This window comes from Diadema antillarum, unplaced genomic scaffold (genome assembly GCF_040938485.1).
Source record: "Diadema antillarum isolate AM-2024a unplaced genomic scaffold, OU_Dant_1.0 scf00000055, whole genome shotgun sequence".
In the NCBI taxonomy this organism is placed as follows: Eukaryota; Metazoa; Echinodermata; class Echinoidea; order Diadematoida; family Diadematidae; genus Diadema; species Diadema antillarum.
This window is the reverse complement of record NW_027270944.1, coordinates 1,442,717-1,469,513: the sequence shown is the minus strand read 5'-3', so window position 1 is coordinate 1,469,513 and position 26,797 is coordinate 1,442,717. Positions and strand designations below refer to the sequence as shown.

The 26,797-nt window shown below is 38.6% G+C and overlaps 1 protein-coding gene across 1 annotated transcript; it reads left to right on the top strand.

Annotated features, from left to right (window-relative positions):
• The first annotated feature begins 24,461 nt into the window (after positions 1-24,461).
• Positions 24,462-26,473, top strand: LOC139715817 (uncharacterized). The gene has a single exon (XM_071627356.1). The coding sequence runs from the start codon at positions 24,500-24,502 to the stop codon at positions 26,471-26,473; it is 1,974 nt and encodes a 657-aa protein (XP_071483457.1). The 5' UTR covers positions 24,462-24,499.
• The last annotated feature ends 324 nt before the right edge of the window (positions 26,474-26,797 follow it).

Here is a 26,797-nt window from a genome sequence, read left to right as displayed (position 1 = left end):
TAGGCGGAACCACTTTACCGAGTTAAACACCCTGCTCTTTGCGATAAATACATGCTGAATGAGTTGTGACTCTCTCACACACAGGTGCTCCATCTTATGTCCTATCCGAGAGTGTCTTGCCTCTTGCTAGAGAGGACGGTATGATTACACAAAACATTGCTCAGTTCGACTCGGTAATCGAACCCGGGTCCTTCGGATCATGAGGCAGATGCACTACCGACTGAGCTAACTCACCGCCCTGTTGTTGATGGCTGGTGTTGCAGATGCTGTTGATTCTTTCTTCTTCGTTGTACAGGTCGACTTGGAATTCGAATTCCAGGTTTAGGTGGTCGTAGACAACATCACCAACAGAGACCTAGACCACAACAGCCACAATCACCTCCACTGCCACAACGCCCACAACAACCCCAAACACCGCAGCAACCCCAGCGACCACAGCAACCCCAAAGGCCTCAGCAACCCCAACGGCCTCAACAACCCCAACAGCCACAACTGCCCCAGCAGCCACTGGTACCGCAACTACCCCAGCAAAATCCAGGTATTTTCCATAGCTACTTCGTTTGTTGTTCTGTTAAAGGGACTGTACAGTACTGGTTGAGGTGGGGATTCATGTTTTGAACATTTCTAAGTGACATAATGAGAAACCTCTTAAGAAATATGAAAGAGCATATAGGGCCTAATTTTAAGAAGGATTCAACGTTTATTTGATGAAAATTGATTTTTAAATGGCCGAGATATCCCAAAAAGTGATAATGATAAAATACTATACAAGCCACGCTTTTTATCAAGATCTCTTTGTTTCCCCTCGTTTTTGGATATCTCAGCCATTTCAAAGCCGATTTTAATCAAATAAACTTTTGATACCCCTTAGAATTACATGCTCTTTGACATCTCACAGAGTGGTTTCTGAATTTCTCGCAAAACGTTTAAAGCTAAATCCTCACCTCGACCAGAACTGTACACACCCCTTTAACTCGTGTGCGTTTGCAAGTAGAGAAATGTTAAAATTGAAGTGGCGTTTTGTTTTCGGTTCCTACTCGACATTCCCAAAAGTCGCCTATGAGTAGGCCTAGGTTATATACACAGTCGATTTGTAATAAATCATACAGTAATGTATTGTAAATACATGCAAATTTAAGAACTGGTGGTAGACCTTTTAAAGAACGGTCTTCTTTACACCCGATATTTTCTAGCCATCCAACTTTAACGTGATTCCAATGTGTTGCCTGTATGCGTGCGCATAAGATGGCTCATGTTCAAATGCTGTCCTTAATATATTATAAGAATGTGACATGGTTTGAATGTGTCATACGCAAGTGCGTGTGTGTGTGTGTGTGTGTGTGTGTGTGCATACGGTTGTTGATATTCTATGTTAGATATACAGTATTTGATATGATCTTATATTCATACATTGAAATCCGTTTTATCAAGACATTTGTTTTTAAATTTCTTCATGTAAATTCTTTGCTTTCTACACAGGAATGCCGAACATGGGAAATCGGCGATACCCATATATGGGCATGGGCGGATATCCTAACATGGGCATGGGCGGACAACCTTACATGGGAATGGGTGGATACCCAAATATGGGCATGGGTGGATACCCTAATATGGGCATGGGTGGATACCCAAATATGGGCATGGGTGGATATCAGACCGGACGACGCAAGCGAGAAGTTTCCAGCGAGCAGCCACTGAACGGTAAGACGAAGTATTGATTTGACAATAGATAGTCTCTTGATTTAATCATCAAAAACGATTCAAACTAGATAGCAGTAATGACTGCTACATTATCGCATCCTCCTGATTACGTCACGATCAAATCAAACCTTAATCAGAAATAATATCAGACAATGTGCAATTACACTGATGATGAAATAATACTGTATTTGCGGTATTTATGAAAATATTGAAAATGGTAATGATAATAATGTTTACGATAATTGGGACCCTCTACTTGGGATATTATTCTAAGTGTTATCACTCTTCTCCAAGATGGCTCTGTTCTTATCATTAGCCTAGCATTTACAGTACGCGTCCATACGGACATAGGGAGTAAAATATATTATCCACGGGATGAACATACCGGGTGGGATTCGACCCTGCGCTCTCCCATTTGAGAGTCTAGAGTCTTATCCACCAAACCACATTGTTTCCACGCTGACAATCGTAATTACATGGTGGATGTATTATCGGAAATATATTTATCAAATAATGTAGAAATGGATAATTTCAAAAGAACCATGTGCTATTTCATCACTGCCGTATTGATGAAAATTACCATTTTCCGTTAACAATAATGGTTATTTGTCAGTGAAGGTGGATGTACGAGCAAAAGTAGTGGCGTAGTATGAAAAATGGAGAAGCTTGCAATGGCAACATACAAAAATTAATGATAACGAGAGGGCAATCAGGACACTCAGTAACATGTAGTGTCCTATGAGCCACAACACATAATACTCATCCTAGGGAAAATATTAATACATTATTGACTCATCAAAGCCTTCTCCTTGATACCAACAATGTATCGCTGGCAAATAGTGATGCTGCTCTTCACATTCGAGTCCATCATAATGTAGATATGTTGACCCCGTCAATTGTTGAATTACATGCTGTTTATACCTACACGATTTACAAAAGTTACAAAATCACTTAAATACGTGAAAATCACAGCTTTACATTTTTGTAAATCATGAGACTTCTGTTGTTGAGAACTCACAAGAAAATTATTGTGCCTTACAATAGAGAACGTAACGACAAAGATGCGAATTAAGTGTCTTCACCATGACAGAATGCGAATTTGCATCAGCAAAGAGGCTTCTTTAATTTCTCTGCAAGATTTGGAAACAAAGACTAACGTCATGACTTGTCCGTTTATCAAATCCTTTGTTTGGTTTCAGTAAACGACCAACCAATCCAAATGCTGGCCAATCAAGGACCACTCGGACAGTGTCTCGATGCTGCAGCCGCTAACGTATGTATTGCAAAGCACTAGCCTCAAATTTCTTATGAATCAGAAAACTGGATCATGCAGAACTTACGGTCATGCAAAGTTTCGCCAATTAACAATCAGCTTCTTTCGGCGTCCTTCCATAGCAGTGGAAGAACGGTCTTGCTTGAGTGCAGTTGTGCAGGAAGTTCACACACTGATGGCTGAAAGAAGACCAGGCATGTAATAGGTTGAAAAGAAGGTGGTCTCCTTCCCGTCTAGACTGGGTTTGCCCACCCGTTCCCAAATGGATTCTTTTGACCCTTCGATCGTTCGAACCATGGACCTACATGTTTGAATCAACGTGCCTCCTCTGTCAACTGCAACCACGTTCTTGGTGTTGAAGGAACGTTTGGTCTCTGTAAGGTGTGTATAGACTGGTGATTCAGGGATGCTGTTCACACTGCTGTGCTTGGTCCTTTGTGTTGGCTCAAGCAAGCTTTTAAAGACGTTGAGTTCTACAACATAAAAAGCCTTGCAATTTTCCTGGTGGCATCAGATCCCATTGGCAATGTTTCCGTCTTCCACGTTAGTAAGTAGTTAGTAAGCAGGCAGGCGCATCAATGCGTGAAATTCCTGCCAGAAGGATGCCAGAAAAAAACAAAAAAACAAACAACCCAACCTCATTATTAATCGGCGAAACGTCGCATGACGTAATTTCAGATCCGGCATTCTGAATGATGAGAATTTTACACTTCGACTGTATAATTGAATGATAATCTACATCAGTGTATAGCACTATGAAGGTAACCAATCATCTTTATCGCGTCGTGTGTGTTGGCAACTGTGTGTGTGTGTGTGTGTGTGTGTGTGTGTGTGTGTGCGTGTGTGTCTCTCTCTCTCTCTTTTCATTATGTAAGATTTTTCAACATTCACGATCCATAGTGTTGAGCATATATTTATGTAAATATGGTCCATACCGAACATCGCAAGAGATAAACTCTGATACACTGAACATTTTTGGAACATGTGATATAATGAGTGAAAAAAGCAACTGAGTGAAAAGAGAGACAATTGAGAATATCATGGATAAAAAGGGTATTACTATAGTACTTCACTGACAAGTTTTGTCCTCTCTGTACCATATTCATTCAATCGTGTGTTTTTTTTACAACTGAAAAGAATGCTATGATATCTGAAAATAACCATTTGCAGTAAACAAAAAGGTGAAGTTCGTGTCTTTTTGTGACTATTTATATACTTTGCTTGTGATCCGTGACTCGACATTCGCGGTAGCCCGGGACACTTAAAATTGGTGTTACCAAAAGAGAAATTGGATTGTTATTTTTCCTTTTATTGCGTATCTTTTTCGGCCACTAAAACTTCAAATAGAAATATGTTTTAGTGTCCCGAACGTACAACCAGACCAAAATGCTCGTCAAGCCCTGCAGTAGGCCTATATAATTATGTTCATATCTAACAGTGAAATGAATCCATTTGATTATTATGCTGAAATTCACACTTCCAAAATCAAATGTGTTAATGCGAGGGAAATCAACGAGAAGGAGAAACAAATATGATAATGAAAATAGTAATCATGGATTTTTTTTAAAAAATTTAAACTCAAAAGCATCTCGGAGAGTCTGTGGAGGCCAAACAGATCCTGTGTACTCTATACCACCCTGCAGTAACTGCTCCAGTTTTGATCGACGCCTTGGTGTGGAAATCCATGGTTTGTCGTGATTTCCTTTTAGCCTTATCACAAAGTTTATTCATCTTCCATTCATCTATTAGGGTACACTGAGATGCGAGCTCTGCAAGAAGGGTATCACTGGAATGTCTACCTTCATCAACAACCAGATGGTAAGATTGCGATAATTTTGTTTAACTCCCTCATAGCACTACCAACAGCATCTTGTTTGTGTACAATGTTAAGTGCAAGATTGTGGTAGTGGTTCTGAAAGGGTTACCCCCTTCTGACATCAGGTTATCGAGATGTGCTAATGTTCAATGTACCAAGTTTTTCAAAATGGTAGATATTTTGCTCTTTTAACTTAATGAGCTGACTGGACTTCCCCTTATTAAACTGATAAAGGAAAGTGCAGTAGGCCCTAAACCTGGTTCTGTTTTGTTGTTTTCTATGGGACGGCTAAGTTTCTCATGAGTTTCAAGCCATGACCGCCTCTTCTATTTACTTCTTTTTCGACATGATTGTCTTAAGAGAGAGCGAGCGTTTGTGGATTTTTTTTCGCGATGCTTTTTTAAAAATAGAATTCTACCTTTCTAAGTTCATAGATAATCTGTATTTCCGTTAGAATGATCTATCTTTGTATGTCTATTTATGATTTAGATCATCTGTATATTAGTAATTCATGTTTGGATTCCGATTTATTATGATTTATGATTTCGTTTATTTCAACAAGTGCAGCAGCCACAAGCAAATCCGAGCTGGCCGAATGCTTGGCGATATGAAGTGGGGAAAGCCGCGTTAGTTGATGCATTGCCGCCCTTTTTAACTTCTACTGATTACATCCAATCTACAAGTGAAACGATGTTGAAATATCTCACACCTATATATAGATAAGCTTCATAGATATATCAATTTCTAATAAAAAACAAAAACAAAACTAAGAAGAATTCTGATGTGCAATGCCCCGAATCGTAACTTAGTTTCAGAATAAACGCTACTTTATTTGTTTCTTTCTCCAGCAACAGCACAGTGACACGATGGGACAAGCCTGCAGTCTGCTTCCCGCCGGAAGAATTCGCGAAAAGGTGAGAATCGTTCATCGAGGAGAGGAAAAGTCGTGATTGATATTATGTACATTAATGTCGTTGGTATCGTTAATTCGATCTTTTTAATTCCGTCACAGCTATATCGTAAAGAGACGAAAACATTACAACCAGTAAAATTGCGTGATGGAGTAATTTAGCTGAAAGACAGATGAAATTTGATATTTCGTGTTTTTTTTAAGTCGTATTTCGTATAGGGTATACCTCCTTTCCGAAAAAGTTAGACTGCATCAAAATGTAAAACTTTCGGTTTTATAAACTATTTGCAACTTATTATGTCAGTATATACCATGTTGTATTTTTGTGTGTGCTGAAAATGTATGATATTATATTACACGCTTAATATCAATTCCTGTTGACTTTCTGCTTCTATTCAAATTGTCTATTTTATCCCTAACTGTAGCATCGTTATTATGTTCCATGTTCCAATTGTCTGATAACATGGAAGATTATTATTGTCATTATTATTATCTATTCGGCTTTCAGATAATATCATATTACATTTTTCGAAATCATAACATTCACAATTCTAGAACACACATTACCTTTTTTAAACAATTACTCAACATCACACATGCATGTATAAAAATGACATTCACTGCTCACTTTTCTCATACACCCACGATAATCATGCAGTGTTTTCTGTCGTCACTAAATAATCCCCCCCCCCACCCCCATCTGTGTCTTTTTTCCTTTCCTGCAGTGCTTAAGCGTCATAAACTCCAACACACCGACGATAATCAATCCGATGGCGCAGGTAGATCCCCTTACTGCCTGTCAGCGGCTGAGTATCTGTCCTGGTGGGGCCGATGCAGCCGAGAGAATACCTTAGAAATGCACCCGAAGCAACAACTATCTCTATCCATTAGACGCTGTAACCTCTGTATAATAAGTGCGACGCATCAAGTTTACAAGTGGTTCAGCCGCCATCTGATATGTGCAGTTCCAGATGCTGAGTGGAATTTATCGCTATATCTATAGCTTCGAGTTAAAGAAGAGACTGAGGCAGCTGTAGATATATGTTTATATAGTAAGAATACTTTATTCATTTATCACATATTCAAGAGATAATGTATGAACATACGCACACTGTGCTCTGGGTCGTCAGACCATGAGCTTAGATACAATCGTCACACCTGATGCCTTTATCTACACACTGATGAAGCTTTACACGCTGATGAAGCTGAATGCATTATACTGGTTTTTGTTTTCCCTTTTGACAGAATAATCTTCTTTCCCGGACACGAGTTTCTACAAATTTCCTTGTTGTCTTTGAATCGTTTGTGGCTATCAAAAGCTGCCTTATATTTAACCAACTAAAATTCATGTAGGTGGAATCCTGTGTAATTCTTTAGTGTTAACACAATCTTCATGACAAACACAGCCAAGACTATAACCAATCTTACAAGGAATGAGAACCAGGTTAAATTTATCGAGGTAACATTAGGTTTTGTATCTTTCCATATGATTGTTACTTTCTCTGTGCACGGTTCCGATTAAAAACAAAGAATAAAAAAAAAACAAGAAAACCAATCTTTCCTGTGCGATCATTATCTTGTGTATGCTTAGAATACTCAAAAGGTAAGAAGTAGGAGAATGGGAATTCGGAAGTCAAAACCTTAATTCATTGCCCTTGCAAAACTTTGATGGTGCAAACGAGCGAGAATTACGGGTAAAGATAGATTGAGAGAGGAGGAGAACGAAATAAAAAGAGAAGCTGACGGCAATTTTTGTCATGATTTTTTTTTTTTAATACAAAGACGACGTGGTTAAAGATTCTACCATAAAAAAGAAGATCCAGATAGGCTCTTTTTGTTAAACTCCTAAAATACCAAATATATGGAATAATTGTGTCACCGATTAGCACGCTTTGTCTCTGTGAATCTTTCAAAGATCTAGGGCAATATGAAGTCTTGAATCATTTTTGTCCGTCCATCTGTGAGGTAGATCTAGTCTGGTGCAGTCACAATACAAATCTATCTATATCATATCTACATTTACATCTAAACATGTTGAGAATTCACGTATTAGCTCCACGAAGAAATGAAGAAATAAACTGGTAATGCATTTTGCCAATAAAGAATGAGTCGAATAAGTTCTCACATTTATATCTAATATTCGTATATACAGTGTATTATCGTTTTTCTATTATGTATATATCGTTCTTCTTTTTGAGGCGGCATCAAAGTAGGCTCAAAAGGAATGATGCTCCTTGATGCAAAGTACTTATCCACACAATAATAAAAATGGCCTCTTCAGGAACATAAAGTTTGCGCCCAACATACGATCTTTCTCCATATGTTCATAGGGCTTCAAATTTTGCTGATAAAAATTGTGTCATCGCTTACAAATATGGAAACAAACACAGAAACACAAAATCTAAAGAAAAGGTTTGGAGTATATAGACAGGTTAAAGATATATGAAGCAATTACTATGTGAAGTAGTTCACGGCTTTCGAAGTTCTGTTCCATTGTAATCGTTTGGTGTGCAGACGTCGAGAAGCTTTTGACAAATTTCGTCTGGTTTCTGCCCGGGAAAGACAGAGAAAAAGAGAAATTGTCTGAAAATATGAAAATAATTGAGAGATAGAAATGACAGAGAATTGATGGATAAATTCGACAAAAAAGGCCACATTTCGAGCAGAAAGAGATAGAGAGAATGATAGATAAAACGATTAAAAAAAATCTCTTGACAAATTGTAAGAGATGTGGAGCATGAAATAACCAGCATTCAAACATATGGATTGTGATTTTCGGCAAGGCATTGTGCACTCGATCTTGAATCCATACGTCAAGAAGAATAGTAGCATGAACGCTGATAGTATGAACGATGATAAATCATTCATTAAATCTTATCACTTGAGCCAAAAAGTATTGATACTGAAACATAATCACTTTGCCTTTCGACGAAGTAAAACGCAACCGACATGCTGAAGAATTCTGACTGAGCCAGAACACTGTAATGCTTACCAAAATACCAAGTATGGACGCATACACTTTCCTTACGTCTATTGAGATGGCAAGCTTGCAGTTTTTAATGTCTGTGGGATCGGTAAAGAAGTCATGACACGGATCTATGAAGAGCTGTGACACCTGTAAGATATAAGTAGTATATACCAGGAGAGAGAGAGAGAGAGTAGAGAGAGAGAGAGAGAGAGAGTATATATATAGAGAGAGAGATAAAGAGAGCGATTGAAAACTTGAAGGGCAAATTAGGCAAGATCGTCATTATGATCATTCAAAAAACAAACAAACAGCTGACTGCATTCAATTTGTGGTAGGTTTAATGCAGAAAAGTATAAATGAATTCAAATTTGAATTTGACTTGAAATACATGTTGTATCACGACACAGTCGACTTCCTGTAAAAGATAGCAATTACGTTTAAAAGGCTATCATAATCTAGCATTGACGCCTTGTTTGATCGGCATTTTTATCTATTCATTCGTTTATTAAGTTTCCACATGAAATGAATTTGTAAAACAAATCTGCAGATCAACGAAAACTACTAGATAGTTGAAAATTCCCTGAAAATACAGACTGAACTTCAATAACATTTCATGATACAGAATGGATTTAAATCATTCTATAGTATAAATATGTAGCATTCATATCGGTGAATTAAGATAATGTATCCCCATGGGGAAAACTACGGAAAAGGATTTGAAATGATTGTTACACTTTCTTGATATTCTATTTCATATTTTTGAGTATAAACCTATTATTGGAAAATTGTGAGACGATGACATTATGGTCTCATCTCATGTGCATATTGCATAATCGTGACCGGCATCACTCATTTGCGAATACATAATGGACTTCTACAAATAATTTACGATCGTAATTATAATTGTCCGGTTGTGATAAAATGGGACTTCCTTTAAGTTACATTGAACTCCCTTGACTCCTCCCCATTAAAATGTGCTTTTAAAAATGCAACCAACGACGAACTAGAGACTCTGTGGACAAAATTAATGTATGAACTCACTGCGGACTTTTCCACGAGCAAGGCATACACGACGTTGGTGACAAGCTGCTTGCAGGTGCGACACGCCAGCGTCCAGTTTACTCCATTCTCGAAGATGACGGGCGAGAGTACATTGTCCTCAGAATTGTGCTCAGAAATGGGCAAACACTGCACGACTTCTCACACCCACAGCACAAGCAAGACGAAGAATATAATAATGACAACAAAAACAAATAAATAAACTAAAAATGTACATAAACCCATACATACAAGCATGAAATGGGAGCGTTAAAGGCATTTATTTTGGAGGGTCACAACATCAATACATGTATATATACAAATTGTAAACTGCAGTCCTCACTGCTCTTCCAGAGTGCGCTTTTATCAACAGTACCCTGGGATAGGCTTGGTAAAACATCTTGTATTCGGGTATAAGAACCGGGCGGGATTCGAACTCATGACCTGCTTTTAACGGCAGGTAGCCGTAGAGCTTCTTCACCACGGTGCTTTTGCAACATTAAAATACACTCTAATTCTATATTTCTCAGTGAAAGCAATTGCCGTTTCAGTATGCCGACGATAATGTTGCGATGTTACGTGAATTTATTTGAGTCCATTTCTGAGATCGTCCAAGTGGTTTATGGAGACATGAATGTCCAAAAGTGGTCCAAAATGAAAGATAAAGTATAGGCCTATGTTTTATATTACAGGACAATGTGTTTCATCACAAAGTATTCATTTATTTATTCACTAAACCCTACTAAGAAAGACATGGGATTTCGGTTGCCTGCACGTTTGAATTTTCTTCTTTTCAGCTGATGTTGAATACATCATGGCCAAAAGAAAAGGAAGGTGGAATTGATGACAAATTTAGTCAAACGTGGTGCTGTGCTGCTGAGAAACAACTATAGTGGCGGTGCTGATGAGGGTGAAAAAGATCGTCTGGTTTATTGTTATATGTTCTGAACAACAAAGAAAGATGTGAATTTTGATCAAGTCTCAATGGACATTATTATTGGATAGTTATAGATGACTAGCAACGGGCCTACTTTCTTGCAGAAAACGACAGCCAAGACAGACTTACCTGCACCAATGCCAAGAGCAATAGCAAGCAAAGCTAGGCGGGTGCCACCAGCCATTATGTCGATTCTCATATATAGACGTCCTTTGAAGCACAGGTCCCCCAACTTGTCAGTCTAGCTTTCGTGATATTACATTTAATACGTTGATCGAGCCCAGGACTTCACGGTACCTCATTAGCCGATTCATGCACAAGCGAATTATCGAGGAGAACGTCTTATCTGATCACTGCCTTGAAATACAAGCTTTCCTAGAGGTACTCGCATAGATCAATGGATGGATCGTGTTCTTTAAAGAAGTTGCTCCACATTGTCGTCTGAACAAAAAACAAAAATAACCAAGATACAAAACAAGGCTTTTAAGGCTGCTTCCTGAAGCGTACCTTTCACGGATGATTACAAACGGTAATGGATGAGTTGAGGGAACCGATCGGCAGATGTTATGGTTCTTCGGTGGAATCGATCTTCATTCGTCGCCCACTTCGGTACACTCGAAAATCCATCGGCAAATACATGACGACACCGAAGTGTATCTCCTCCAACCTCCCCAGTATTACGGTGAAAATTCTACGAGTAGACCACCGATCTCTACCCGAACAAGGCTCAGTGTAGCGTGTATGTTGTCTTCTCATAATATCAATACAGTCTCTCTCAACTAATGCTTCAGTTGCTGATATACTGACCTGAACAAGTCTTATTCCTGTCACCGATGTTTAAAAAGATTGTATAGGATTGGTTGAGGTGAGGATTCAGCCTTTGACTTTTTGCAAGATACTTAGAAACCACTTTATGTATGATATTAAAGAGCACACTATTCTTAGAGAAATTCAAAGTTCATAAAGATGAACATCGGTTTTGAAATGGCTGAGGTATCTATAAACATAGTAAAAAGCGATCCTAATAAACGCTGGGTGCCACCTTTTATTAGGATCGCTCTATTTTGGATATCTCCGCGATTTCAAAACCAATTTTAATCAAAGAAACTTTGAATTTCTCTTAGAATTATATTTTCTTTGTTCACCATTTCAACCGAAACTGGACAATCCTTTTTTTCTGTGTGTCGGTCTGTCCGGATGACTATAGTTCATCAGTGGCTACCTCAAGAGATCTGAACTGTAATGCCCGTGGGAGGAGCCCAGAAAATTTCGTAATCATTTGAGAACCTGACTCGATCGCCCATGAAAGAAGAGAAAGAGACAAATAAAAGACTTATAGTATTATAACTCATCAAGCGAGAACAGCAAACATCAAGCAAGCATGTTACTAATACGAAATCTAGCTCCCACCTGACCCTATTACTACCATCAGGGAACGACTGAGTGGAATCTTTCTTTATTACATCTATATACAATTGTAGCTCTAATTTCAAGAAGAGAATCAGACGTCTGTGAATATAAGCTTAGAAAGGAAAGTTTATTCATCTTTCATACATTCCAGAGAAAATATGCATAATTATATACATGGAAATATATCGATTGTAAAGTAATTAGAACACCTGTTTCTGTCAAAAGTGTCTCACAAACATTTCAAACATGCTTTCCTGTTTTGATCTCGTCATGACTGCCGACAGCCAACCTGGATAACAACATGGCGCATTGAAAAATATATATACATATATATATATATATATATATATATATATATATATATATATATATATATTACTATACATGCGCACCGGCATACGCAAAAGAATAAGCCAGTACGGAGCTAGGTCATTGGCACATTGGTACGACTGACCCGTCCTTTTTTTTTTCTCAGTCTGTTATGGGTACCTCACTCATTTTAAGAGCGACATAATGCATAAGCTTTACGTGACAATTTATGGAATTAATCCGTCCTGTTGAGACAAAACTTGCGTAGACCAGATGACATAATTATGATCCGTCAATTAACACTTGCGAAAGCATCCACTTCATTACTTTGCATTGAATGTATTAACAGTATCTTTCTGTTGATATTGCCAAATACCCCTTTTGCTGTTAGGTGGGTGTGCTGGCAAGCAAGCTCCATTTATAAGGATTACATGAATGATCACCACATCACAGATGCTTAACCCAGTGAATTAAAAAAACCAACATGTCTGTTAGTACGACTCAATGACCCTTTTTTTCTGCTCATGCGCAAAGTGGAACTGCGAACTGAATTATACAGATGTACCCCTCTCAAATCAAGAAAAAATGCACGCACAGTATAAATCTGTTGTAGTGTAGATATAGGAAAATCATCGCTCAGCTAATTTCTTTTGCCAAATGCACTAGGGAAAGCAAATATTTTGGCAGGTTGATTGTGATTTGCAATCTAATATTACCATTTTTGCACATTATTTCAGAGTATCAATCATGGACAGCAACGGTAGACGACATTATAGGCCAATGTGATAGTAAATGTAGGTCCGCGACGCAACGTATGTAACCGTGCATCACAAAATCAACAAAAAGTTGCACCCCCTGATTTTACGTGAGGACTCAAAATAGGTGAACCTGTCAACTTGGTTAATTTTTAGTTTTTCATATTTTCTGAAAGAAGAATTCTTCCTTTACATCATTCCAAAGTTTGGAATCATAAAACGAATTGGAAAGTTGTGTTTTAGCACTTTTTTTTGTAGAATAGTGTAATTAGGTTCGTCTATGAGGCCCCTTTTAATTTCTTAAAAATCTTTTACACACTCCTCACTATACAATGACTTTTGAAAGGATGGTGCTACTGCTTTGAAAGTCGGTAGTAGTCATGGACAGAATGTGTTGATGAGCATACTTAGTTTCACTTTACTCTGATAATCTCTTCATTGTTGTTGCTTTGGTGTTTTACATTCTGTTTTTGTCTCATTCATTGCACTGAGCACAATTTGGTGAAATTAAGCGCTTGAATAGGTCGTATTCTTCGGAGCCTCTTTTCTCAGTACACACTTTATCCAGAGTATGAGCCTTCTGCCCAATATCTGTCATGGGTTTACGAGAGTCCATCAGAATTGAGTTACACACACTTTTAAGCTTATAAGTCTTCTCCTGCAGAATCTGCTCTAACTAAGTATCCATGTTTGGCGACTTTTTGTTGGTTTTGTGATGCAGGGCCACAAATAAAAAAAAAACACCAAACAAACAGAAAGCAAAAAAACTAAAAACTAAAAACCTTCAGGAGCGAACAGGTGGCGCCCTCATACGACCTTTCGACTATCGGGCCTCTTTGTGATACAAACTGCGTTATCGCTTACAAACACACAGACAAACAGTGACAAACAAAACCCAAGAAAAGCTTTGGAGAATAGACAGGTTAAAGAACTATGAAGCAATCATATTTCACGGCTTTCAAGGTTCTGTTCCATTGTAGGCGTTTGGTGGGCAGATGTCGAGAAGCTTTTGACAAATTTCGTCTGGTTTCTGCCCAGGAAAGAGAGAGAGAAAGTGCAATCATCTGGGATTTTATTACAATTGAGAGACAGAAATGATGGAAAATTGATTAAATAGTCAACGCAAATATCAGAAGTGACTTAAAGAAGGGAGAAAGATTAAAAATAGATTGACTGATAATTGAAAGAGTTGTTGAATGATAGAGAGATGACATAAAGGACGCCACAACTTGCCGAAGTGATGGAGAATTTATCTAAAAATTTGCACAATCAAAATAATGGCATGTCTATCGCGGTATCAATATCAAAATCGTAAGCAATGTCACCAAATTGATGGCAAAGAATCCTATAGTCCCATGATGCGCAATGTCACTGAAAGGTCACTAAAATACAATGAATCATTCGTTAAATTTCCTTCACTTGGCCCAATGAATATGGAAGAATTATCACTTTGACTTCGGTTGTAACGTATAATGTAAAACGCCATCGACATGTTGAAGAATTCTGAAAGAGCAAAAACACTTAATACTCACCAAAACACGAAGCGCGATCGTGTAAAATAAATTTACATCAATCGAGATCGCAACCTTGCAGTTGCTTATGTCTGTGAGGTCGGTAAAGAAATCATTACACGGGTCGATGAAGAACTTTGATACCTGTAAGATTTTAAAAGTAATTACGGATGGAGAAGAGAGAAAGGGAAGAGAAAGGGAGGGAGAGAGGGAAAGGCAAGATAGATTTACGCTAGACACATTTGGATGCCATGAAGCATGGAGAAAAGTACAAGTTTCTATAATGATAGACTGAGATATGAAATGTTGTCGATGTACAACAATTCCTGCATGAAAGGGTAATAGCAACGGATTTATGACAGCAGACAACATATTTGTTATCACTGTCTTTTTTCCTGAGTACGTAAAATGTTTTAATAATCTTTTTAATTTGTATCTGATATCTTCTCTTATATTTTGGCGTTTGAATTAAAAGAAGAATCGTAAACCGAGGATATCGCCTCAGCCCACGTGCATGTACACTTAGTATAACGTAATCTTGATGGGTATCATTTATTTTCGAAAAACGCATGACATTTCCGCAACTTTACTTTGCCCAATCGTGATGAAACTTTCACTGGTCTTACACTAGGACTTGACTATATTTCGTTAGAGTTTTCTTGGACAGAAAGTACGGCTGGACTTCCATAAGTACCTCCCCCCCCCCCCCGATAAAATTGAAGAAAAAAAATAAGAAGAAAATATATTTAGTCAAGAAATACATTTATATCTATGTCTGTAAGAAGAAACAGTGGTTAAACTCTGTGGACAAATAATGTGTGAACTCACTGCAGACTTTTCGACGAGCAAGGCATACACGGCGTTGGTGACAAGCTGCTTGCAGGTCCGGCACGCCAGTGTCCAGTCCACCTCATTATCAAAGAAGACGTGCGAGAGTTCGTGGTCTTCAGGATTTCGCTCAGAAATGGGTAAACACTGTACGACTGCTATCACCCACAGACAAGGAAAAGCAGGCCATAATTATGTACACAATTAAACAAATTGAATGAAATATTGCATAGACGCATACACACAAAAAACAATAGGGGTGGGTTAACGGCATGGATTTTGCAGTTTCACAAGACCAGTGTCCAGAATAAAAGAAATCGCCGTTGTCAACAGTACCTCAGGACGGGCTGGACAAAAAGTAAAACACCTTATCTTCCGGGTGAAACACAAGGCAATATTCGAACTCATATGTACCGTAGAGCTTCCTCACCGTGGTACTCTTACGGTTCTGAGTGAAATCAATAGCTCTTTCAGCATGTCGACAATAATGTATTTCGAACGTAGGCCCTACGTGCATTTTTGAAAGAAGGACTACTTAAATCGTCTGAGGAGAATGGTTTAAGAAGGCCATGCCCGAAAGTGATCAAATGCGAAAGATTTGTCTGTTATATACCATACATGTAAGATGACACTGTAACTGATCAGGGGTGGATTCAGAATTCCGTAAATCGGGGGGGGGGGGGGGGGGGGGCAATATTTCTGGTGCTACTTCCGAATTTCATCTCATTTTTTCTCTTTTTATTTCTTTTGTTTTAACAGCAAATAAACAGGGGGCTCGCGCCCAGTGCTCCCCCTCTGGATCCGCCACTGCTGATCGCTGAATATTCGTTTATTCACTTTTGATAAAAGATATCAAGAAAACAGCATGATTTCAAGTACACATATTCCGAATATTATTTATTACTCTTCCGAATCCTCTCTGCAACCAGCATTAATTGATATTCCATACCAAAATGAAAATGAAGTTGCGTGGTTGAAAATCACCTGGTCTGGTAGAAACGGGCTGGTGTCTGAAGTTGAAACGACCATAGTCTGACACTGAGTTCAAACGATGTTGTCTGCACACTCAACTGTCCCTTACCAATACTTGTAAGGGGGTAAATTTTTGGTCAAGCTCCATTAAATAATTAGTTCACATGAACAACGGGCTTATCACACTTTCTTGCAGAAAACAGCAGCAAAGACAGTCTTACCTGTACCAATGCCAAGGGCAATGGCGAGCAAAAGTGTAGGAGTGTCACCAGCCATAATGTCGATTCTCAAGCGTTCTCTTATTCGCATGTAACCCACCCTGCCAGTCTAGCTTTCGTGATACACCCTTTTCTTAAGCCTTACATTGCAAGGTGCCTCACTGTACTCTTCGTGAAAAGCGCATTATCATGGAGAACGTCTAATCAGATTACTCCCCCGAAATACAAGCTTTCCTAAAAAGTATTAGCATAGATCAGTGAAAGGAACATGCTGTCAGACAAGTTGGTCTACATTCATCTGAAGAAAAAAAAACAAAAAAAAAAACGAAATGGGGCTAAGACAGTATACTGCTCTCAGAAGCTTACCCTTATTCACAGGTGACTGCAAAAGGCAATGGAAGAGTTTCCTGAGGGAACCTATTGACAGATACTATATGGTTCTTCAATTGGAGTAATCTTTATTCTTGGTCCTACCGCGGTATTCATTCGAAAACAGCGACTAGAGCAAGTCTAGAACGCGATAGATTGAATATCGACCCTTATATTACATGCAATACATTTCAACGCTAAATGTATATCGACCCCAAACCCCAAATATAATACTTTTTAACTGTAAATGAAATAATCAAGTGAAACCTAAATGCATTACTTTTTTTGAAGCAAATGTAATAAACGGAGGCAATCCTAAATGTACCATATTTCAACCCTGAATTTGACATCGACCCTAAAATTTAATGTAATACATTTCAACCCCTAAACGAAGCAAATTTAACCTAAAATGATATCATCTAGTCAGTGCTAATTTGGGATCGATGTTACAATATTAGAATTGAAAGGTATACATTTAGGGTCGATATTAAATTTATCGTTGTTATCACATTTTAAGGTCGACCGTAATCTATACTCCAGAAATGTCTTAGCAAGGCGGAACGTAATATCGACGCTACATGTAATAATCAAGTAAACCTGTAAATGAAAGTGTAAATATCACATTACAGTTGAAATGTATTACATCTAGGTTCGATGTGTCAGTCTACATTGAGTGGTGACGGTGTCACCCCTCGAAGAAATAACACCGCTTAATAGAATATTGACCCTAAATTTACAACGTTTCAACTCCAAGTGCAATTAATGAGAGTTGAAAAGTATCACAGTTAGGGTTAACTTGTCTTTTCTATTTCTTCTTTCGTATGATTGTTTTCAGGAAGAGAAGCTAAAGACGTGCGTCCACGTTGGCCAGTCAGCTAACGAGGGCATCCCCAGTTGTTGTTTTCTGTTTAAACTGTTATTTTGAAAATGTGTGTGTGTTGTTGTTGTTTTTTTTTTTTTTTGGATAAAAGCCAAGTTCTGTCTTATCTTACAATCCATGTTCATCAATGTATATCATAATGAAATTATTCCATCCGAATAAGAATTACGTGAAAGCTTGCCATTCCGATAGAACCATCTACAGCTGTATACCCCTCAGTAACAGGCAATAGAAATATATGTTAGGCAAAATTACAGCAATCATGACGTAAACAGAAGTTTGTTGTAAAAGATAGATCCAGTGATAAAATGTTAAATACGACGAAACTGATGCGAGGCAAGACATGAACGCGTTTGAAGTAAATACGGTTAGGTTACTATACAACGCAATAAAATGTCATATGCGAAGGTCAAAGACTTTCTTTTTTAATATCGTGTGAAATAAAGAAATTTGGTCAAGATCTGCGTGAAGCTAAATGAAAGACTCGTCATTGATTAACATCATCATCTCATTTGATTTACATAACATGGTGACTAATGCTACTGTTTCTTCTAGACTGTTTTGATATATACGGAATCGTAAGTTATTTCGAAAATTTGTTTAGAAATCAATCAATTGACAATGATTGACTCCTACTATTCCATTCGTTTTATTTCATTTTCTATAAGAGAATAAGCTTGACTTTAAGGTGGGGTTGCTCTTTAAAAGCTCAATTAAACAATAATCTTCCGTGGTATACGGGACCCCAAAATCTGAAAACCATGTGCGGTAGATTAATTCCATTTTTTATAGTTGCCATGACATCATGGATTTTGAAACTAAAGGCTGGCTGAGGAAGTGGCACCGACAGGGTGGATATCACGCGGTTCCCGGCGAAGATCCAAAATCCCGCCAACAACACCGACACCCCTGCTCGCGTGCTATCATAGCAAGGATAAAGGAAGTGAGTAGCGTTGAATCAGAGTGGTAATGTTGCATAATACATAGCACTATGATCATAGTGACTCACGGGATACTTCCTCTTGTGTTTCCATTCGCAATTATTTTTGCAGGTAAAAACAATATTACGTCTGCGTCACGCCTACGATTTTTTTTGATCACATAATACCCGACAGGGAGTGAAAACACAAATGGGGGTAAAAACAAAAACAAAGACAAAAACAAACAAACAAACAAACAACCAAACAACCAAACAAACAAACTGAAGCAAAAACAAGACTAAAAATACTTAGAAACTTACAAAGAAAGAAAGAAACAAACAAAAAAGCACAAATTGATACACGAAATTCGCTGCCTTAAACCAACGTTCTCAATAATCATATCATCAGAAATACGCGTTTAACCAGTACAATAAATTATTAATAAAAAATACAATAATACAATTAATACAGCTTTAGTGCTTAAAACAATAAGAGTTAATGAATTTTCTTAATCCCTAGAAGACGAGCTGTTAGTCGGGAGGTCAACCGTTGACATCAATTTCTGAGAAAGTGTCATAATCGATATTAAGAGATAATCATTTTCTATATTGGGTGCATGATTCATGGGTGACACTTAACGGAAAACCGGTAGGCCTACAATTTCTATGTCAAGATTGCAGGTGTTGTAGATACGGTCAGATTAGTTTCTTCAAAATATTCACAAAGAAATCAATTGAAAAATGAATTAACTGTAGAAGCCATGTACTATCATAGTTTGCAATTGTGTTTATGCAAATACAGGTACGTGATGTATGTGTATGTACACAGCATAGTATGAGGAATGCATTAAGGACGGCATGTGAACAGTGTCATCATAATATTGTGCACCATGTTTGTTTGTTTATGTTTATTTATTCACCGTATAAGATAAAAAGATAACAATGATACAATACAACTGGAATATATAACTGAAGAAAAACGGATGGATTGCCCTTCTCAGCTCGGCCTTCATGGCCGTGCTGGTCTTCCGAGGGGTCCAACTTCACATGAACAAAAAATTACAATAGTCGAAACTCCATACAATAAAAACAACACAAGCTTACTTACACATAATGATATGATGCGAAAAAAAAATGATACATCAGTGTACAAAATCAACTAAAACAACATTACAAAAAAAAAAACTTATGAAAATGATACCCCCATACCGACTACCAAAATACAATGTTCCCTCCCCCACCCGCAGCCCTCCCCATATAACATAATGTTTTACATAATACAGAGATACGTGATCATTATCATAAAATCCAATGTAATACATAATTATTTATAGCTTTCTTAAAGGAATTACATGATGATGAAGATATTATATCCAAGGGAACAGTATTGTACATTGATGCCCCACGGTACGCGAACATACGTCTACAGTACTCTGTTTTAGGCTTTGACAGCGTCAATCTTCCATAAGATCGTAAAGAATATTGATGAGATACAAAATTAAACCGGTCCAATAAATAAGGAGCGCTGAAATCATTTAGAGTTTTAAATACCATTAACAAAAGATGCTTTAAGCGACGTGTTTTTAAAGATTCCCAATTTAGTGTCTGATGAATAACGTGATTTGAAACATGCATATACGGACTGACTCTCAGGATCATTCTCCCCGCTCTATTCTGTAATTTCTGTAATCGATCAGTATACTTCTTATGGGCAGAATCATAAAGTACATCTGCATAATCAAACAAAGGTTTAATTATAGAATTATAGATTATCCTCATACTTTGTTCATTTAAATTAAAACGAAGACGACCCAAAAACCTTATCAAATTACCTATCTTCAAACACAATGTTTCTATATAAATATTCCATTTTAATTCTTGATCAATTATAACTCCGAGATATTTCACTGTTTGTTTGGACTGAATACGCTTACCAATTACCTGTATATTTATCATATTGCATCTTTTTAACATTGCGGGTGATCCTATCAACAAACATTCAGTTTTATCAACATTCAAACTCAACTTATTTAAACACATCCATCTATAGATGCCATTCAAATCAATGTTGATAGCCTGTTCAACTTGATTAATATCACAATGAGAAAAGTATAAAATAGTGTCATCTGCATAAAGATGAATACTGCACACTTCAATCTGTTTGACAATGTCATCGATATAAATTGTAAAGAGGAGAGGCCCCAAAATGGAACCTTGTGGTACTCCGTAACACACTTCCAGGGGATCTGACATTGCATTACAAAAGTATGTACGCATTTGTCGACCAGACAAGTAATTCTCAAACCAGCGAAGGCTTTCATCGGAAACTCCAATAGAGTGCAGCTTCTTTATCATTGTGCAATGCTCCACGGTGTCAAATGCCTTTTTCATGTCAATGAAAACCGCCCCAGTGTACTTGCCTCTATCAATGGCGTGTAACCAGTCATCCGTCACTTTTAACAGTGAAGTGGTAGTCGAATGCTTTTCTCTAAAGCCAGATTGGTTTGGTGAAAGTAAACCATTCAATTTTATGAAACGAGATAGTTGCTTATGGACGATTTTTTCAATGATTTTAGAAACAGAACAAAGAACAGAAATGGGACGGTAGTTTTCCGGGAGACGCTTGTTACCAGATTTGAATAGTGGTATAATGACCTGTTTATCAGATGAGTAAGGGAGTACACTATAACAGAAGCAGCCATTTTTAACATATACATAGAAATACCATCAAGTCCTGAAGATTTCTTATTTTTCATACCACGAATTACTTTAAACACTTCTTCATACGTGACAAGTTGCAATGAGAACGAATCAATCGGTTCATACACATTGTCAAATTCTTGTATCGAAGAGTCATGGACATTCGGGATGTTTGCAGCCAAATCTCTACCAACATTGGCGAAAAATGTATTAAATTCATTGGATTTATCTTGATCTCTACTACCTGTAACTGATTCACACATGCCAGAAACATCTCTAGGCAACACTGTTTTTATGATATTCCACATCTCACCAGATGTGTTAGCTGCCGATAATTTTTCAGCAAAAAAAGATCTCTTTCGTTTTCTTATTTTCAAAGTAACAGCATTACGAAGTTTCTTATACTCATTCCACAAATCATTCAATCTATTTTCCAATGATATTACTTTATTTCCATCAGATTCAATCAATATCATCCTTTTAAGCTTACTCACTTTTTCCTTCAGTTTATCTCTTTTATAAATAAGATTGATAATTTCACTACACATCCAAGGAGAAGAAGTTTTCTTAACTCGTTTTTCACGAATAGGCATATGTTTGTCGAACACCGACAATAACAATTTTTCAAATTTATTAGATCCACTTTCAGTCACTGAATTTTGCGTTTGTTTCATCATCTTACTGCAAAGCATTCCTTCATTTTCTTCAGTTTTATGCGTCTCACTAGATCTGGCTGGGAAATGGGAAAATTCTCACATTTCTGGATGTGTGTGTGTGTGTGTGTGTGTGTGCGTGTGTGTCTCAAATAAAAAGCTCGACGTTTCATACTGCGCATGAGCTTGTCGCAGGATCTTAGGAAGTATCCTTTCCACATCCTGATATTGCCTTAATAAAGCCAATGCTGTCATTAGGAGGTTCTGTGGCACGTGATCGCTTGATCAGTGCCCTGGACAAGTATACTCACATGGTTCATAATAGTACGTCACAATTCTGCTAATTTCCTTCCTTACAGAATGACCCAATGATGTAATATTGTATAATAACCTTGTGGTAAAAGAACGAGCAGTGCCCGACAGACGTCAAGTTCTCATGTATATCTGCCAAGGCATCCCGTCAACAACGGTCAATGGACTGGACTGGCAGGTGACCTTGAGATGTCCTTCTCCACATCCGATGGCCGTAAAGCAAACCATTATTACTGATGCAGTCATCGGAAATGATCATCATTTACAAGATATTGGCCAGGTATTTCAACAAACAAGGTACTACTAAGTGATCTTATCTCATGAAACTTGTTACACTTTACAGGCACATCAAGCTCTCATGAAGTCAACTTGCGAGCACATAATCACACACGTTACCACTGGTAGCAAAATTTTTTCGCACCAGCCATTCATTTCAAAATTGCGGTATGTAATAGCTCCATTAAATGCAAAGTAATAGTTTCCAGTTGTAAAATGCTGAGGTGATGACATCTTGACATCACTCAACTTGTAAAGACGAGTGTGCGATTGTTACCAATAAAACTTTTTCGTGGAAACACGTGAAACTTCAAAATCCCAGAATGCCACTTCTGTCTAATTTTAAAGTGACTTTACAGTTGTTTGTTTGATCGATCCTTCAAAGGCAACATCATTGCGGGCAACATGGACAAAAGTGTGCTAGAATCATATGTTGGAGATAATGACAACAAAATAATGACAATACAATTTCTGCAGGAGATGAACTCGACCAGACTTTGATGGTTTGGAGACAAAGTCTTAATGTTTTTTCGTCTTTTCAAATTGCCAGCGTTAACTATCTGAGACGGAAAGAGGCGGCGGTAGAATATTACCATAGACCAAGGAATATTGCGTGATCACTCACCTCGAGTTAATATTCATAGTAGGTACGATCTAGTCAGTTTTAACTTAGGCCGAGATATATTGATAACTCGCATCGAGTTAAAGGGAAGGTATAGTATTGGTTGAGGAGAGAATTTAGCTTTTAACTTTATGTGAGATATTCAGAAACTACTTTATGAAATGTCAAGAAACATACAATTCTGAAAGGAATTCAACGTTTATTTGAGGAAAATCGGTTTTGAAATAGCTGAGATATCCAAAACAGAACAGAACAAAACAAAACAAAGCGATCCCAATAAAATTAGGGTTCCACCTTAAATAACGATTGCTTTGTTTTGGATATCTCAGCCATTTCAAAAACCAATTTTCATCAAATAAACTGTGAATTCCTCTTAGAATTATATGCTCTTTCATATTTCACAAGAGGCTTCTCATTATGTTGAGAAAATCATCATCAAAAAAACGATTAAAACCTCAAACTCCATCTCAACGGAAACTGTACCATTCCTTTAATAGTTATAATAGGTACGATCTTGTCAGTATTACCTTAGGCCAAGAAATATTGCGTGATCACTAGCCTCGAGTTTACCGCCATTGTTTTTACATTCTTGTGACTACCGGAAGTAGAGGCCATGAGAACGACGGAAGGTACACAACGTTTGAAAAAAGTCTTGTTTTATCTTCAAAACATTTTCCTTCTACCTTAACGAGATTGTACTCTGTATGATATCAGCACCGACTATAATATGGCATTAGTATTGGATAATGTCTAATTTTGTGATCAATAGTAATCCAAGAATATTTTCATTTTCTACAAACTCCCATCAACATTTCCCTTTTGTCCATGACACAAAGCACAAGGGTGAAATTGGTGGTATGGCTGGTAAAAACACGTTTAGCTCCTGCCCTAGTAACCCACAACATCCGCACTTTTTCCTGTTTTACTAGCATGTCAACCCGCCCAACAGCTATGACGTGGGCATGATTTAAACCAATCAACTCTATTCCACGTTTCCATGGTTTATCGATCAAAAATCAAGTATATAAAATGTTTGACTATTTGAAGGATTAATCAGTCGCTCTATCGATAAACGAAAAAAGGTTTCTACGTCTCCCTCTGAAATACGATAACAGCTCTACGATGGATGGGAGAACGGTTTTGGACCACTTTGTTGGAGAAGGCTCTAGATGTACGATATGTGGCAAAAGACCTGAAGACAAACTAGCACTAGGTTGTTCACATAGACTCTGTTTGGATTGTTATGCCAAGTACAATACGGTGCTGGGACATGACTGCGACGTTCGGTGCCCGAACGGTTGCGAGTCCAGTAACCTGGATTTGGCCAAGTGTACGACCGCTACCGATCCCCTCTCTCCCGAAGGAGAAAATATTTGCAACGGACAGAAAGAGAACGAAGAGAGTTGCCTGCTTGTAGACCTGACCAACACGAGATGCAGTTCTTGCGACTCCGAGGATGCCGTGGCTATTGCGTGCTGTGACGAATGTGACGGTTTTCTATGCGACGACTGCGTCGACGCGCATAAAAAACTTCGTCGCTTAATGAAAACACATCAAGTGATCCCTCTGGCCGATCTGGTGAGTGGGAAAGAACAATTCAAACAGAAAGTCCGACGATGTAAGGTGCATCCGGAAGAAAAGCTCAGCTTCTTCTGTAGAACTTGTCGAGCCTCTGTTTGTCCAAGATGCGTCATCATCGACCACGAGAAAGGTCAGCACGACTGCGTCGAGATCAACATCGCCCAGAGGAATTTCGCGAATGAAATGACGAGTCTTGTTGCAAAGTGCGAAACAAAAGTTCAGGAAATGACGGCGCAGTTGTCTCGCATTGAAAAGGAACAGAGAGAAGTGAATATGGAAATCGACACTCTCGAGCAAATCATCAACAGCACAGCCGACGCCGTCATCGAAGCTGTAAATGCTGATCGTCGCAAGCTTCTTGATGAATGCGATGCGGTTAAACGCACTCTGCTTGGCAAGATAAAGAGCATTCATGACGCAAACCAGATCGCTGTCGACAGGTTAAACAGCGCCACGGGACTCATTAGAAGCGATGATGGCAATCCTGGACTTACGCTAGAACATAGTAAGGCGGATCTTTTCTTCCAAAGGGTAGACGAAATCTTGGCTCGAAAGCCAAGCGATGGGCAAATGGAGGAGATAAAAGAGTACACGCGTCGCATGGGCTTTCGGCGGACAATGTCCATCTCTGAGCAGACAGCATTCGTCGGCGAATTCTTCCAACTCTCAGAGTGGGAGCTGTCCCGTCAACACGACCTGACATCAGCGGTATCTGCGATGACGGTCTTCCCAGATGGACGACTGGCGATAGCACCCGAAGACGACGACGGACTCGTGGTCGTTCTGACGAACGGATCCAAAGAGCGCGTTCTCGATGGGGTAAATGTGAAGCACATCGCGGCTTTGGCGGATGGACAGTTCGTTATCATCGACCATGAAAATCGTCTTCGCGCTTTTTCTTCCGAGGGCAAAGAGAATCTTGACTTCCGTTACAGTCGGCCAGAAGACGTACCGGACGAGTGTGTGCCGGTCTGCCTCACCGAAGGGTACACTCCCGAGAACATTCTGGTTGCATTCAGCGGAGTACCAGCATGCTACGCCTACTCGGTTTCAGGAGGCGAGCCGCTCACCACATATTCAACGGGAACCCTCTGCCCACAGCATCTTGTTGTCACACGAAACGAAAAGCAAAAAATCGTTGCTGCAAATGCTGCGGAAATCATTGCAGTTGACATGTCAGGCAGTGTCATTTGGCGTATAGAAGAGAAGCAGGCGAGTTCCATTCGACCAGTCGTCACCAGTGACCACGTCTTAATCGCGTCTCTTCAACTACAGGGCGACGACGAGGAGCAAGATAGGAAAGCGGTGATGCTGACGATAGATCGGTACACGATCGAGGGGGAGTTGGTTGACTCTCTCGTCCAAGATGAACGTGTATTCATCAACGATAACAACGACTCGACCAAGCTGCAGCTGATCATGTTGACTAAAACAAAAATGGCTGTCAGCGTTGGTAGGCACTGCATGATGTTCAGCGGTCCACAAACCCTGAGCGACATCGCCAAGGATATGTAAAGTATGTGCAGTCGATCGCATTTACCCTCTTCCCCATCCCCGCCCTCTCCCCGCCCTTAGGCCTACAGGTAGAAAACGCCTGAAAAAAGAAATGTCTCTTATGATAACTGGACTTACAATCGACTCTAGATACTAGATATTGAGACAAGAGAATGACTTTCGAAATGGACACTATTGGACTTGGACATGATGTAATTAATGGATACTTTTCGGATTTGAAAATTCCACTATATGTGAATTCAACTTAAGCAGAACTGACTGTATTGTATTAAGAATGAGCATATATAAATATGGTTAAGTCTGTTTAACAAAGACCGTGAAGTA

Bases quoted from the DNA above. Each gene is read 5' to 3' on its own strand.
- LOC139715817 (XM_071627356.1), top strand. From the start codon at position 24,500: ATGGATGGGAGAACGGTTTTGGACCACTTTGTTGGAGAAGGCTCTAGA.